This window comes from Perca fluviatilis, chromosome 12 (assembly GCF_010015445.1).
Source record: "Perca fluviatilis chromosome 12, GENO_Pfluv_1.0, whole genome shotgun sequence".
Lineage (NCBI taxonomy): Eukaryota > Metazoa > Chordata > Actinopteri > Perciformes > Percidae > Perca > Perca fluviatilis.
In genome coordinates this window covers 25,044,315-25,061,615 of record NC_053123.1, presented here as the reverse complement: position 1 = coordinate 25,061,615, position 17,301 = coordinate 25,044,315, and the positions used below count along the sequence as shown (strand labels likewise).

General features: G+C 39.4%; 2 protein-coding genes across 2 annotated transcripts in view; one reads left to right on the top strand and one right to left on the bottom strand.

Annotated features, from left to right (window-relative positions):
* Positions 1 to 2: 2 nt before the first annotated feature.
* eaf2 (ELL associated factor 2) lies at positions 3 to 6,300 on the bottom strand. Its single transcript, XM_039818798.1, has 6 exons — positions 6,102 to 6,300; positions 5,559 to 5,653; positions 4,497 to 4,633; positions 3,886 to 4,061; positions 3,428 to 3,664; positions 3 to 1,746 (listed from the first exon to the last, which is right to left on the bottom strand). The coding sequence occupies exons 1-6, from the start codon at positions 6,202 to 6,204 to the stop codon at positions 1,703 to 1,705; spliced, it is 792 nt and encodes a 263-aa protein (XP_039674732.1). The 5' UTR covers positions 6,205 to 6,300; the 3' UTR covers positions 3 to 1,702.
* A 3,711-nt stretch (positions 6,301 to 10,011) lies between these two features.
* si:dkey-91i10.2 (uncharacterized protein LOC555224 homolog) overlaps positions 10,012 to 17,301 on the top strand; it is a 67,260-nt gene continuing 59,970 nt past the window's right edge. Inside the window, exon 1 of the mRNA XM_039817974.1 lies at positions 10,012 to 10,281. The gene's annotated coding sequence lies outside the window, so the exon portion shown is untranslated. The remainder of the gene's footprint in view (positions 10,282 to 17,301) is intronic.

The window sequence follows — 17,301 nt, the reverse complement described above, 5'->3', positions numbered from 1 at the left end:
AATACTTTTAAAATCTTTATTTTTCTACAAAGAAATGACTCTCAAATAGTTTACAAATGATGCTCCAAGGCCAGCGTTCTCCTTAATGCTAAAACATATTATTGACTTAAGACATGATTTTTATCTCAGTCTCTCACCGTATGGAGTCAGCTGGGATGCCAAAGAAATGCTGGAACATAAATAGCAGCTTCCTGTTTGCTGAGACAGCTCAGCAGTGATATGGGGCTTGTGACAAAAACAAGAAGAAGAGGCCTATGTTATAACTGGCAGAGGCAAATAACGAAAGGCACATGAAGTCCCTTAAGACTCACATTGAGGTGCAGTATCAAAGCATCTGGCTTGTTTTACACAATACAGTTCATACTTACTTGCACCACCAATTGCTTGGCTATATGTCAAATATATTAAGCAATTCACCATTGGCCGAGTATATTTTGAAATATTAATTATTAGATTCAAGTATTGCAGGTTTAAAGCTACAAAGCATGACCCTCACTGAGTCAACTGAGTACTAGTGCACTACTTCGCCAGAAATCACTTATATACTAAGATATCACAATAAACATAAAGCTGCAATAATCAATATTAATTATCGCCCGCCTTTGCCCTTAAGCTCTATAGAGCATTTAAGTGTCTTTCAGCTCTTTGTTTTGGTTTTCTGGCTAACACCAATGCTCTCATCCACCCAGTTTCCAGTCACAGCAGGCAGCTGTTATCTGCCAAAACACTGATAAAACTGTACACTACCCACCCAGTGTCAAACAGCAGACAGAGACAGAGTTAGGAACTAGCTGGTGGACATAGTGGAGCATTTAGCGGCTAAAGAGCCAGATTATTTTCTAACGCAGTTGGTGAAGACCCAACACAGAGCTAAAAGGAGAGTGAATATTCTTCAGTTTGCAAGAAACACAACTACAAATAAATGCTAATGTTGATCTGTGACTGCTGGGTGTAGAGAGAATACATCAATGTTAGGTTTTCAGCTTGTTCCATTGCCCCTGAAGCACTGCCAACATTTTAATTTTAATTGATGCATCTTTAAATGAAAATGTTTAGTTGTCCTGCAGCTGCGTTTCAGTAATCTAAAGCAAAAGGCTCTACAGCTAACTTTAAAATAACTAAGTCATATGAGTGTGGCTCATCCTAAAATCTGTTGAAACAGATTAATGTCTCCAATCAGAAACTAATGCAGCTGAACTAAAGCTATTAACCGACATCTGAACCGACCTAAGGCACAGCAAAATTCCTAATATTGCTAAGCTGAAATGCAGAAACTCCAGTGGTGGTTTAAGACAACTGATTGGTGTGCAGAAACATCCACATTAACACTCATCATTCTGCCTTTGATATGCTTGGTCAGTTTAACCACAGATGTGCATCCAGTGAGACGAAACATTATGGATAGTTTGTTAGAATTTACTGCTTCTCTTACACCAACTACATCACTCTGAACTAAGATATCTCTTTAACATACAGTATCCACCAAAAAAAAAAAAAAAAAAATCATGAAGCAATAAATGTGACATAAAATTTGAAGTTTGTTGGCAGAGAAGCAACTAATTGTATTTAGCTAGCAGAATTGTGAATATGTAGAGAAGACAGTTTCCACATTAAAGGAAGCAAGACACTGACAGGTCTGTACCCGGTACCCGGTCTGTTTCCTCACTGAAAATCCTTCTGATGTCCACAGACGTCCCTGCGTTCAGTCACTTTCACTGCCTGATTCACTCAACTGGAGGTCATTCTCTGCAACACAAGTAGATAGCAAAATAAACAATTAGTTTTAAAGACCGCTTACAGACATCTATTCATATACATTAATGCATATATACATTTTGACAGTCTCTTCATACCCACTACCCCTACCTTACCCTATCTAAAGCGCTTTGTAACATAAGAAAAAAGAATCAAAATATGTGTTATTACATTCAGTGAGGGAGTGTGATAACCTTTCACAGACAGTTCCTGGTGCCTGTGGTGCATCCTCCACTTTACACAAGTTTACGATACACTGCAAAAGGGGTTGTGAGTTTTGGAAGTTAAAATTATACAAAAGACGTAAAAAGTAATGGAGTGTAATATGCAAAAGGGGTATAAAACTGAAAAAGGCCTTATTCATTACCACTACTTAAATAATTTAGATAATGTTCACAAGACTGTACTAAATTTAGTATAGCTTTTATTAGGGTTGGGTACCGAAACCCGGTTCCACTATGGTACCGGTTCCTACGCAAACAGTAGTATTCGGACCGGATTAGAACGCAAATTTTGGTTCCGACTGAAATATTTTCCCTCTGTCGCTCCGGACAGCGGCAGCCTGTTTTTTTCTTTCTCCCTTTTCTGCCGAGTGGCGCGCGTACCCGCTCGCGGTGTGAAGCGCGTGTCCGCGCTATTCCCACACACTACAATCACAGCTGATAGACAGCTTTTTGTACACGCTCTGAAACGGATGTAAAAATATCACACTTTCTCTGTAGTCTACCGTTAGCTAGCTACCGTATATGTAGGCTACTTTTAAAATTCCATATTTTCCCTCTGGGCTCACCAAAACGGACGTAAAAGCATATTAACCATTCACTGCACGTGATCACTAGTAAACATTACACTTACTCTGTTATTAGTCTATCGTTCAGGACAAGAGCCTGTAGCCTGGTGGTGGGGGAGGCGAGACAGCCTCCCCAAATTGTCTGCCCTTTCAAACTCATACCTGTGTGTACAGACCTCTTGGACACCGTCTGAGAGAGTTTTCTCCTATGCAGTAGGCCTACATGCCATAAGTCAGGAGAGGTGTAGTATCTTGCCAGAGAAGGCAAATATGGTCATTTTTCTGTTAAAGAACTGCTAAAGTTTGAAGCTGGTTGGCATACCAACTCAACATCATTTATTTTGTTGGTACTTGTTAATAGTGTAACTGTTATTTGTTAAATTATTGTAGTTGTGTGTTAGGTGACTTAGGTTTACTTATTATATATTTAAGTACTTTAAAACGTTAATATATTGTTAAATTTAAATAATTTTCAATAAAAAAAAAAAAACTCCATAAAAAGCCTTTCTTTTATGTCATTTTTCAGTTTTTCAAGAATCGTTTAGGAATCGGAATAGTTTTTAAAGTACCGGTTTGGCAACGGAATCGTAAAAATCCAAAAGGTACCCAACCCTAGCTTTTATAGTGTTTTACTATGTATATTTATTGTACATTGTCATCTGTGATCCTGTGACTGTCGATAAAAAGATCCAGCAAGAGAACACACTGTTTGTGTGGCGCTGAAGATGATGTCAAGGCAGTTTCACATTGAGGGGATACTATCTGCAGTGGAAGACGAAATTAAGCAAAGTACCTGGAACCAAAAACGAATCCAGCTGAGCGGTACCATGCAGTGGAAAAATACGGCATTACATCCACAAATGGGGCTGAGAGGCTACTCACTGAGTGTGTTCATGAGCCCTCCTCCACTCTCCTGGTTGCGAGTGTTGGTGTTGGCACTGGTGGTGAGGATAGGCATGCTATGGTTGGCCGGGGCTGTGGGTGGCGCAGAAGTTCGCTCATCTTCAGAGTCACTGCTGCTGGAGCTGTCATCACTGCTGGAGGACGAGGAGCTGTTGGAATCTGAGGAGCTGTCACCGCTGCTCAGCTGGTCCATGACCTGAGCCTCTGCCATCAACTCTGTAAACAGAAGCATATACACAAAGATAAAGAAATGTGTGACAATTATCCCCATTTATAGGAAAGAGTGCACATTAAATAAAACCAAGCAGTCAAACACAATCACTGACCCAATCAACGTTACATCAGATGCAAATGTGCTTAAAACCCTCAACAAAAATGAGAAATACATTCTCATGAAAGCCATTTAGTTGAAGAAATTGTGCCTGACACCGCATTACCTCTCTCGATGTCGTCCATGGGAGATGCCGGGGAGGTCTTATCTTTGGGAGGAGAATTCTTGGAGCTGGCTGAGGTCTTGTTACTGCTGCTGTTGTTACTCTTCACTTGCTGTTGCTGACTCAGGCGACTGGTCTGTTGCTCCAGGCGAGAATGGATCTTACTGCTGCCCTCAGCCCTGGGAATGCACACATACATACATACATACATACACACATACACATATATATACACACACACACACACACACACACACACACACACACACACACACACACAGTATAAGTAAAGTCAGGTAGAATGTTTCTATGAAAATGTTTGAAGTACAAGTAAAAGTTAAAAAGAATTTTCTCAAATCTTTGTAAAATAAAAAGGTGAACCACCAACTCCCTTTATAAGAAAATATTTCAAAGTATGTGACAAGATTACAGTTACTCATTCATCAGGGCATTTTAGACTGGTTTTTATGCCAAAAAGGCACATTAAAACAAGTGGATGTAAACATGCACACATACAGTACACGTCTACAAATCACAGATGGTAAAATGTGTTGAAGAAATATGGAATAAAAACAACAGTAGTAAGATGATTTGTAAGTTATTGTTTAACCCACCTGGTTTTTTTCACAGCTATATTGCTGTTGAGTTTTTCCAATCTGTACTCCCCTGTGTCATGGTTCACAATGAGGATGCACTCTTTCATGTACGGCCTCTTTGACCCCTTGAAGACTGTTACTGGAGCACTTGAACCCTACAAAAAAACAGGCAACACAGGCAGGACGGTCAGTGTTACGATTATCAGTTACATTTTCTAAGCACAAACGGACATTTGGAAAAACAGAAAAATGGGTTCCAATATCAAATTTTTCATTTTTTTCCGCCTTTATACAAATTAAAAAATTGGATCTTTAAACTGTTTTTCCAATTTTCTGTTTTTATTCAGAGGATCATAAATTTAGAAAATTACAAAATTGTGTCTGGGCTCCAATTATTCAATACTGCAATGGTATTCTCTCCCTCGTTCCGCCTAGCTACGCCCGCACCCCACTCGAAACCATCAGTTGTAAGCACCTCTGACCCCAAAGTCTATCTTTTTTTTTTTATGGTTTTATGCAGTTACTGACCTGCATATTCTGCAAAGTAGAGGAAGAGAATACCATTGCAATATTGAATAATCGGAGCTCAGATGCAATTTTGTAATTTTCTCAATTTCTGATCCTCTTGGATTGGAAAAACAGGTTAGAGATCCAATTTTTTAATTTGTCAAGGTGGAAAAAAATGAAAAATTGGATAATTGAACCCAATTTTCTGTTTTTCCAAATGTCCGTTTGTGCTTACAAAATTTAACTGATAAGCGTTACACGGACCCAGGAGCTTAGAAAGACTGCAGTCACGAGTCTAGGGCTGGGTACCGAACTTCGATACTTTCAGGCAACGACCGGATTGCCTCCATAGCATTGAGTATAGTACCTAGTACCTAAAGAGTAAATCTCATTAGTGTCAGTGAGCCAATAAGCATACTTGTCCCCTTTCCCCCCAGAGACTTTTGACCAAACACCAAAAATAAAGTCTCAAATTTTACTACTTTAAAAAATGTTTTAAACAATGATTTGTGAAACCCCAAACATACACACATATTTCTGGTGAAGAAACGTTTTGGAGCATCAAACACTGACCTCTAAATTGGGTAAAGTAATAGTGACTTGCTCTCCTTTGCCCACTTCAAGCTCCCCTTCACATGTTGTATCAATGGAGGCTGGCTTGAAGTCATCTGTACAAGAAAGGTATTAATACATATTATTAACATTTAAATATATATAATACACTCAATATTAACGACAGCAGCATTATTATATTAGTAGAAAACAAACACAACGGGTGGACCCTAATATCTGCAGTTGCCTACCCTTACCACCAGATGGTGGTAGTGTAACGTTACAGATTGACGCAATGCTAACAGTGGCTAACATTTTGACAGCTGAAGCATCCACGGTTTTTAACAGTTGAGAGTTAACTAACTTATTAAAACGACCAAGAGGATACAGAAGTGTCAACTTACTTAAACGGGAAGGCGGATACAAATGGACTGACAAGGCGGCTTACCTGGCTACATACAGCAACCTTCGGAATTTTTAGCTACAAAGCTAACTAGCATGCTACTTTTAGCTAACGTTACTGTAAAAGCCATACGTATCCGAATGATTCAAAATCCCACTTACATCGCACTGTATGGTAGCCACTTTTAGGATGTTTCTCAAACGTCTCTCCTAATTTCAAGACATGTTCTTGCTTGTCAAAGTTGGAATAAGCCGTCCCATTCATTCTGATGATAGTTTCATGAGCTGTAAACTTTCTTCTGTTCTTTTTTATCCGATAACCATGTACGGCAGAGTCCTAAACACCTCATTGGTACCGTCAAGTCCCGCCTCCTCTTCGTTATGATTGGTCAGACAGACAGTTCCCTTGTCTGATTTGTTCAACGTCTGTTAATCAAGATTTCCTGATGACGGGGCACCTACATGGTAATTGTCATGGTTTCTAATGCTCAGCGGTGTTTTGGAGAGATAAAGATACATTCATAACAAGACTGGACACTATAAAAATGATGCATAAAGACATTAATACTAAATTCTTATATTTTTAGTTATTGTAGGCAAGATTATCTAAGTCCTTCCCAAACCTTAACATTTTTCTGGTTTAATTAAATTTGTACATCGATACATTTACCCTTATGACAAACGAAAGAATAAATATGGTTTATTCACTATAATACTATACAGTATTGGGTCATGATAATCATCATGACAGACTCAATAAAATGTAAACAAGTATGGATGCTAAACAGAATTTATCATAATTATTTATTTCAGATATGTGTGTGATAGGTACGCAGTTGTCCACTTATCCACTTAGCTCTTAATACTATTACAAACAGACCCTATAGAGTAAAACAGGTTGCAAGATCTAGGTTGGCATGATTATTTTTCAGAAAGCCAATTAATATGTAAAACACAATATGTAAAGATTTTTGAGACAGGAAAAAACAGGTGATGCTCGTTAAGCAAACACATCAAAATCCAAATCCAAAATATAAAGAAGTCTGTCTTGCTCATGAGTTCATTGCTAATATAGCAGGAGAGCCTTGTGCCTTTTGTGTGTGAAAACTCTGGCAGTGTGTGCAAACTTCAATTTCCCATTGAAACTAATGAGAAACACCGTTTATGTTCTTGATAGTGTATTTAAAAGATTCAAAAAATAAAACCAAGATAAATATCAATTTATTATTTACTGTGGTATTTTCTATGGTGCATGTGTACATTCTGTTTTGTGCATGATATATATTTGATAGTACGCTCTTTTGTATGTTAACTTAATAGGTTTTGTTGATTTATCATATTTTTAGAAAGGTGCCACTGCACAATAATTTCCTTCGGGATTAAATACATTCTATTATAGATACATGGTACTATTTTTTTCTGTTGATCACTGAACACATTTCTTTACAAATAAACCAATAGAATACCTTTAAAATGTCAGTGTCAATAGCAAATAGAATCTCAACCCACAGGCCCCAACATTGACAAACTACCCTTTATACAAAATTAGCAGCATCACTGGGCTAAACCTAATTACTAAATTAGCTTAAAGCTCAGTAGATATGTCCTGCAGGTCTGGCAATGAGAGACTAATGAACTGCTGCAGCAATACTTACTGAGTGCTGTTTCAAGCTGCACAGGCTGCAGGGGCTCTGGGCTCCAAGAGCCCTGTGGCAGTGAAAATAATCTGTTTTCCTTTCTTCAAACTGTTAATGATTCCTAAGCCCCTAAATTCTCGCCCTGTCTGCACTTTACTGAGGCCATATGCTCTGCTGCCTTCAAACATTAAAGGATCAACATCTAAGACAAGTGGAATGTCGAGATTACACAAGCGTATAGTATAAACCATTGTCAAAACATGGTCTTCCTGTCTACTTATGTGCCTGTGTGCAGGTGGTTCGGTGAGTAATCAGGTATGGAAGAAAAGTGGTTTGGGAGATGCTATGGGATCATCTGAAATAGGAATAAACAACAGAGCAGTACCCAACAGACAGTGGGGCTCTACATTAGCCAGCTCTGTCACCTTTGACCTCCATGTTATAGAGTAAGAATCAAAGTTAAGTTCATCAGCTGCATGAAAATTCAGAGTATGAAGATGTAGGAAAGGTTTCAAAAGGGGACAACAAAGATTAGTAAAACAGGATAGGGCTATTTCAGGCAATCCTATTGACTTTAATGACTTGCATTTCCATTTTGTGTGCAATTAGAATCCCAAAATAGCTAGTGCTTGACCAAGATGGATCGCAAAAGGACAGGAATCCTGTTTCACTGTATCCGTATCCCTTGTGAAAAGAAACCAGGGGTCTGTTTCCATGGATGGAGGTAAACAGTGGTTGTTTGATATCAATTACAGTGGTGGTTGCCCTTGGACCGCAGGAGGTAAGGTTTACTGTTTCCAAGCAACTATCCACAAGTTACCAATGAGGTTGGAGGAGAGTTCCCAGGTTGTAAGATAGGTGCAGTGGTGAAAGCAGTCTTTACTCAGCCAGAGTAGACTAAGCAGATCATGTCTGTAATCTCAATTTAATATTATGAATGATGCTCTTTTGGAGTGTGTGACAGTTTGTTAGCCTCTTTCTGTTGTTTGTATTATATTTATTGTTGTAGCAATGCTTTTACGTTGCCTTCATGGCCAGAACTCACTAATCTCAATGAGACTGTAAAATAAAGGAAGAGAAAAAAACATATTCTGCTCTCTTCATTTCTAGTATAGTGAAGTCATTTTTGAGGCAAATGTTGGAACAGCAAACACCTACAGCATGTGAGATACAATAACCACAATCAGCTGTTTTTAGCTGTCTTTTGGAGCATGTCCCAGTCAAGTCTCAAATCTTTTAATACCAAATCTCAAGATAAGTCTCAAATCCCAAAGACTTGTCCTAGTCTAGATAAGAACTAGAGAGCTCAATGTTTTTACTTTCAAGCCTCAAGTCAAGTCCTCATTGTTGTGACTTAATTCTGACTTTATTTCACAGCTTTGCCTGCAGTAAGTGTATGTTAAAAATGTTGATGTTGTACTTTGAGGTGTTGTTTTATTCAACTGACTTAAATCCTAAGATGTTTCAAATATTTTGTCCACTGAGACATTTAGACACATGGAAGAGCGAACATAGTCGATGCAATCCAATGCAACACCACAAATTTTATCCTAATGACCATGATAATAACATATTGAAAAGAAGCAGCTCCTCAACACACAATTTGTATTGGATTGCATTAGATAGTGTTAAGTCTTCTTGGCACTAGTGTCATTGTTGTTATTACAATTTCACAAAGGTATGTTATGTACAGTACTAATCCTGATATATATGCTACAGTGTATACCCCAATACATATTAAACCTTATTATTTTACTTTCAGTTATCACATTTTCCCATTGCTATTTATAAAGGACTCTATGCATGTTTCTTTTTTCTGGCCACTCAGTGTAGAAAAGAAGAGGAGCCAGAAGACACATCAGGCTAAGACTGACTGAATGATGGAGAGAGAAACACCACCATGATCTGGGCTGAGGAGGGGGACATATGGGCTGAGTGTGGCCACAGGCAGCCTTTTTTAATCTGAGCCAATCAGGAGCAGAGTGAGATCAGAGCCCTGAGCGTTTGTCCTATGGTAAATGCTGCCTTCACTTGCTGTCGGAAATAGAAAAATCACACTATGAACATCCAACGGAATGTGGTTGGGCCAAAAATGTATTAGGATCCCTAATAGTCACCTCCACAAAACATCACCTGTTAACTGCTCATCATAACACGCGTATACCGACAAACAGACAATATTTTCTAAGTTTCTGAGCCTGTTTCCAAAAATGGCATTGGAATTTCTGCAGTTATGAGCACCTATTCGGAATGAATTTGGACTGTATTTTAAATGTATTTAGGCTACATGCAAAACAATGTTTTATTTCTATATTTACTATTTAAATCACACCATTGCCACGATATTATCTGACTTTAAGGTGAAGAAAGAAGACATGTTCCAGATTTAAAACTGAGGGTGATTTTACTGTTTTTACTTGAAGGCAGCACAGTTCCCAAGGAGAACCCCGCAAAAGAAAGAGGTCGTGTATCCGGGATCCTCCGGTAAAAATCCCTCAAACCAGCACGAGGGAAGGACAGAGAATGAATGAACATCCAACCTGTGTGTGATTTTATGTCGGTGCCGTTACCGTCCGGCCTGCACGGTTCCCGGTCTGCAACTCACATCAGACCTTTCAGTCTGAGGAGCAGCGAGTGTTCAACCTGCTGCCTGACTTCTTCTCTGATGGGATGGAGGTGAAAGCGTCCTGAAAGTAACTCTCTGAGTAAGTAGCCGAATGACACTAATTGTATTTTGTTTTAAAATCAAAAGGAAGATAACGATGTCTGATTGATGAAGCCAGCATTTTTGCTTTACTGTGCGCACAGATTTGTAAAATAAGCGCACGGATTTAGGCTCTCTTTTCCCTCAGCTGACACCAGGGGGGCTCCATTCAATGCACCTGAAGTAGGGTGTTGGTTTTGTGTGTGTTTGTGGTCCTCAACTGTGATTTTACACTGAAAGCAGTCTTTATACACAGGCTACATGTAGCTTATAGCAGGCAAATTTGACAATCAGAATCAGCTTTGATGGCTAAATAGGCCTAACTCATACAGGGAATTTGACAGGTGCTTTGACTATTTGAATAATGGAAAAACCTGGCAATTTGTGTGGTCTGCAAATATCTTTGTTTTTCATCCTAAAGAGTTCTTTATTGGTTAATAATTTAATCTATTTAACAACAAAAATGCTCATCACAATTTAAGGGAAACCTTAAGTGATGTCTTTTAAAATGTGATAAACATAGTGAAATCTCAACAATATTGAGGTATATTTGTTATAGAAGATGATATTTTGCTATGTATTGCCACTTTTAAGGACCTTGCTGTGAGATATTTGGTCAACCGCTGTTTTGAAGCTCGAGAATGAACCCTCAATCTCAACTTTTAGGACAAGAAGTCCTTAAAGGGCTAAAAAAAAAAAATTGAAATTTTGAACATGTACAGTTCCATACTCTATCTACTGAGAAAGATCATGTGCCATGGTCAAAAGCTCCAGAACAGCTACTTAGTGGAACTTGTGGGGGGATTATTTTGTCAACCTCACATTTGGTATGAAACAGGGAAAAAACAGCAAATTGTTTCTTCTATTTAAGAAACTATGACTAACACATTTTTATATTTTAGTCTTTATAAATGACTTGAATGATTATTTCATTATCCCCTAGTTGACTGACTAATCGGACCTAGTCTTGAATAATTGGTTTTGTAGTGCAAAGCTCAGGCTGCACCAGAAATTACATTCTGACTCCCACACTAAATAACTTAATGCCATTACATGGGTCGGATAAAGGAAACAGCTGCCAGGTTGAGCTCTCCTCACCTTTGGGAATTGTCTTGACAGCCTCAGTCTCAAACAGTCCTATAACAGTGGTGTCTGTAGGTTAAAAACAAAAAACAAAACAAGCTCAGCTGAGGAGATTTCTGTTGGTCAATATGATTTCTACCCAAGATGGGAGAGTGTAAAACCATGCTGCAATAGTAATAAGACTGCATGTGTCTTTATTTTCTGTTCTCTCTATGTGATGCCATTTTATACTGTAAATGAAATAGCAAGGCTGAAGGCAGTGTAGTTATTCCTTATATCCCTGAGGGAGTCCCTGGAGTCTCCTGGGAGTCCTTTAGCACAACATTTTGGGGGATGACTGGGCTGCAGCAAGCAGGTGCATCCAAGCCATGACTGGAAATGCCTCTAGGGCTGATGAGAGTGCTGGCTGACTTCCAGACTGTAATCAGATAATGTTAATGAATACGGTAAAAGTGGGTTATTTGCACAAGCAGCAGCTTCTTTGTTTTCCGGGAATGGAAAATACTGTAAAATGAACCTCAGTCTCACTACACATAAATATTGATGAAAACTGACTTAGTTGGGAGTGTTTTTTCCCCCCAAGATGAGGGTCACATGACTGGAAACCATTTGAATTGTCATAGGCGCTCTCACAAAGGCATTCTCCACAGGACGTGTATTAGTGCACCTCGAAACATATTTCTACTTAGCTTGCATAATGTTTGAAGTGTATGGTTTTACGTAGAAATGATTGGCTTATAAGAAGAAGAATCTAATTCTTGACTAATGGGTTAGTTTTGCTTGTAAACACTACCGTGTAACCGTGTTCTCCATCTTCTCAATCATGTTTGAAAGGAATTCTGCCAAGGCCTTCTCTGCTATTTTAAATGAACACATCAGTATGTTGGAATTTGATGCATTTGTAGATGCTGTTTTCAGGGATACAGTATCTGGGAATTACCAACTGTAGCTGCCATTGAGGTCATGTCCTCCGTATTGTTTCTGGGAATTTGGGGGTTTTAACAACCTGGATTGGGTTGCATCAGCTATCCATAAATCCATCTCTTAGTTTGTGTGTAAAGTTCTTAGTAACTACTAGCTCGTTTCAAACTAGTGATTTGCTTAAGCAGGATGCACCATTAAAGTTGAATGTCTTAGAGACTTAAGTAATGTGTAAACCCGAAGTCAGTGGAGCGTCACAAGCTGTACCCTAACTGCTAAATACAATAGTTTTAGTGGGTTAAATCATATATTAAACTTAAATGCCAATCCTTTGTAAATGTGGGTATGGTTTATTTTTATTACCTCCACCATTGACGTTATGTTTTCGGTTCGTTTTTTGTTTTTTGTCTGTCAGCAGGATTTCAAAAATACTATTTGCCTGATTTTCCTTAAACTTGGTGGGAGGGTGAAGCATGGGCAAAGGAAGAACCCATTAAAGTTTGGATCGGATACAATTTCTGGGGAGCATATCCAAACTATTTTTCACTTTCGTTAACATTGCGAGATCGGGCGTTTGTGCTGCATTCGTGTGGTTTTAGAATAATAAGAAAAATGAGTTCCCGACTGGGAAAATTCACTCTGCATCAACATTTTGAAATAGTAGTAGTAGTAGTAGTAGTAGTAGTAGTAGTAGTAGTAGTAGTAGTAGTAGTAGTAGTAGTAGTAGAACATTTTATATCAGTAGAATCATATCCCTGGCAGTGTGGAGAGGGCTTGAAAATGCAGCCTTTAAACCATCACTTTCAGTGATAGAATTGACAGGGAAATTTAATTGCTCTCAGATCCAAAAATGTCTTTAGGAGGGTGATGTTATGTTGGGAAATTTGGACCCTTGACCTGTGCATTTTTTAAAATTCTGTCTACAGCCCTGATGGATAATCTGGTGCCATGTTATTTCTCCGACGCTCCATTGTTCCGACCTCTCAATAACCCGAAAAATTCCCTGTGGTCCTACAGGCCGCTAGCCTAGAAATCTAGACACACCCTATCGGCAGCAAATGTAATTTGCAGCCAGGGGGTCTAGCAACTCTCCGTTTACTTGCGAGCTGGAAAAGCCAAACTCTAGCCAGGCCAATCAGATTGTGTATAGAGTCGGTGGGCGGGCTTAACATAATGACGGCAGAGTTATGGCGGTTCCGCATGAATTTCCTGCTACTTGAAAACAAATACGATGACTGCTGCTGCTGGCGAACAGCGGCCTTTCGAATTGGCTTTGGCCACGACTCTGGAAGACTTGGAGTTAAGCTTTTCTTTGAGAAAGGGAACAAAGAACTGCACTAAAGTCATTCTTAAAAAAGGAAGATGTGTTCGGAGTTTTGCCGACCGGATACGTTTAATCTATCAACTAGCGTTGCTCTGGTTGGTTGTAGTTCCCAGACCCAACATCTTGATGTGGGTCTGGCTTGTCAGGCTAACAGCCCACTAGTCCAACATATTACGAATCCCACTATGGCCACGCCAAGACCCACCCTTCAATAGCATTTATTGGCTAGGCATCCATGCTTACGCAAGGTAAAGTAACCCCATTTGTTCAGGTCCTATCCCCTGACCAATTGGCTTTCCTAACCAATAACCACTCAAGGTCAAATGCCTAACCCCAACCAATCGAGCTGCTTCGTAGGACGGGACTTGGCTTGGCCATAGTTGGATTCGTAATTTCGCCACCAAAGGGACGTCGGACTAGCGGGCTGTAGGACCAAAGGGAATCTTTCGGGTTATTGAGAGGTCGGAACAATGGAGCGTCGGAGAAATGGGCAGTCCACGGATAATCATCTCTGGTAGAAATGCATAATGCAGAAGTAAATCAACTCGCTCTCAGGACCTTTTTCTTTTACCTTCTAACTGAACGTGACGGACAGACTAATGTTTAACTCAGAGACTCCACACTGTAGAATATTATAGATTTTCCTGCACGCACGGTATTGCTTTGTCGCTCCCTACCTGAGCTCTTCATGGACTTAATCAGTGAGGTGATGTGCTAAAAGGTCTAACAGTGGACCTGCAGACTCTAACAGCTTCTTGCTAGCCACACACACACACACACACGCACACACACAGACACACACACACACACACACACACACACACACACACACACACACACACACACACACACCCACCTACTGTAAACAGGAGTCAATAACACTAGATTTAATGAGACAGGTCAATCTGTCAGGCTAAGCCTGCAGAAATGCGTGGCAGGTATACTCTATTGCTATGTGTGTACACTTGCGACAGGCATTCTAATGTACTGGTTTTGTTTTGGATCAAGATCAGCTTGGCTAGACAGAACATAATTACCTTTCATTAACTTACTGGCTGAGGTCAGGTGTTTTTTTTAGTCCATTGACTTCCAATTTGTTGGATCTTAGGTTATAGCCATTACTTTGGTAATTAAATGTTAAATTAAATGTTTTTTTTTCACAGTGTACAAATGACTACAAAATGACACTACTTTATATGTCTACAGTGTAAACTTCAGTATGATTACTGTTGTATGGATTTCTTTGAATGCTTATATTGCTGATATTAATAATCTAACTACATATCAAGATTTTAACATATGTCCTTGCCTGACACTTGTTTTTTTTTCTTGGGGCATTTCTGGATAGGAAAGCTGAGATATGAAAGGGGAGAGAGAGGGGGAAAGACATGCAGGAAAACCGTCACAGGTCGGACTCAAACCCTGGACCTTCTGCGTCAAGGAATAAACCTCTGCATATGTGCACATGCCCTACCAACTGAGCTAACCGGCCACACCGTTGTTTTTATTTTCTGGTATGTCACATTTGACATCCCGGACACAAAACAGGGTTAGTAAACAGTAGAACACAGCTTCCGGTTAGGATTCCTTCAGTGTTCATCGTTCAGGAGGTTTTTACTGGGAGCCAAATTATCCGCAGAGATCTCCCTCTATCCAAAATATATGGTCCCGGTGATTAAAACACTGAATATAGAATATATATAAAAATCTGTGTTTCTCTGACACCCCAGAGGGGCTGCAAACGTTTGCTCAGCTTGTTTCTCAGATAACTAAGATCCAGATGTCTGATGACTAAAATTCTTCATCGGGTTAAAATATATTGTTAAAAATTCACATGTGATTTTGCATAAATTTGCCGTATTGTGATATACTGTATGCAGAAGCAATATCAGAGAAAAATTCCTATTTATTTGACCAAAAAAAAATCTTAACTCTAGGTCTACTTACTGACTTTTTTCTGGAGCTTTCAAATGCATTTCAGTCTTTTTTTTTTTTTTTTAAGAGGATGGAGGTTTTACTACATTGTAAGAATGGAACTTTGGTCACGTAAAAACTCCATTCACTGAGGAAGACTATATTATGTGGTTGAAAGCTCTGGGAAAAGCTAGTAAGTACGGTTAACTTTTCTATGTCAAACTCTATCTAAGATCAGGAATAAACTTTCATGTTCAACATTCTTCTTCTGTGGTAGACTGGCAATGTCTTCAGGATGTACCCCGCCTCTCACCCAATGTAAGACGTGGTGGGCTCCACCACTCATTACCTTCCCCAGGATAAGATGGTACTGATAATGGGTGGATGATTTCAACCACCTCCATCTTGTATAGTACAACCAGTTCCAGCTGTTTTTATCGACTTTAGTCCTCTGAGAATGCAAACCTCGTCTTGGTTTGAATCAATTATACCTCAGACTTCTCGGAAATGTGTTTTACATCTCACAGTGCAGCCTTTTTTTTCTTTCTGTATGTAGTGTGTAATAACAACCGAGTGTAAATTGTAATTTCCCCATTGGGGATCAATAAAGAGTATTTAAATAAATAAATACATAAATCTTTTCTACATGCAGGCAAATGAATATTTTTAAATAGTATAAAGCAGAACAGAGTCTAGACTAATGTATGTAAAAATCCTCTACTTTGCTCTTGACATCAGTCCAAAGGCACTCAGCCTTTCCAGCCTTGATGAAAGGAATGCCACTTTGATTCAAGGCTATAGTGATTACACTTGCATAAAATGTGGCCCAAATTGTTTACTCGCTGGAAAAGACCTCTCTGACATAAAGGTTGTTGATGGCAAATGCTTTGGAGATTTATATTTAGGAATTCAAGTCAACAAGAATGAAATCAGCGACATAATGATGATGATGGGAGTGTGTTCGAGGCAGCAAATCAGCATCGAACCTCTTACATTGAAGCCGTTGTTCCCTGAGACCCTCCTTTTGTTCTTGCCTCCTGATAAACTGTAACACATCCCCTTGTGTCCCGTTAGAACATCAGTCACAGCTGCATGCACAGCCGTGTGTGTGTTTGTGTGTGTTTGTGTGTGTTTGTGTGTGTGTTTGTGTGTGTTTGTGCGTTTGTGTGTGTGTCCTGTCATCCGTCCTCGCCCTTTTACAAACGAAAACAATCAACCTAGAGATTGGTGGATGACAGTCTGGAGTCCCTATCCCAATTATGGACAACCACTAATTACCGGTGGAATAATTAAAAATCAGGCAGCTGGGGCAACAATAAACTGCTTCTGGGACACTAACAAGAAATGCTGCTGCTGAAGGTGAAACTGTTATTTATGCCCTTATACACTGCATTTACATACACTGTCAAAATATGGCTGCATGAGAGTGATTTCCCCCAGTTTTGAGTCATACAGTGCAGTTGGTATCATACAGAGCTGCTTATTGTGTCTTTACTGAGTGAAAAGTGAAGGCTGGAGTGAAAAAGAAAACTGTATTTTAAGAGGCAGACTGAAGAGCAGGAAGGTCACTTGATAAAATGCTAATACGAGCGCTTAGCATCCATGCTCTGTCAGTCTGACAAGGCTTGCTGGCCTGGTTGGCTGAGAGATCTCTTCAAACAAACACACATACAGTACATCTCTCTCTCTCTCTCTCTCTCTCTCTCTCTCTCTCTCTCTCTCTCTCTCTCTCTCTCTCTCTCACTCTGCTGTACACACACACGTACACACATGCAGCAG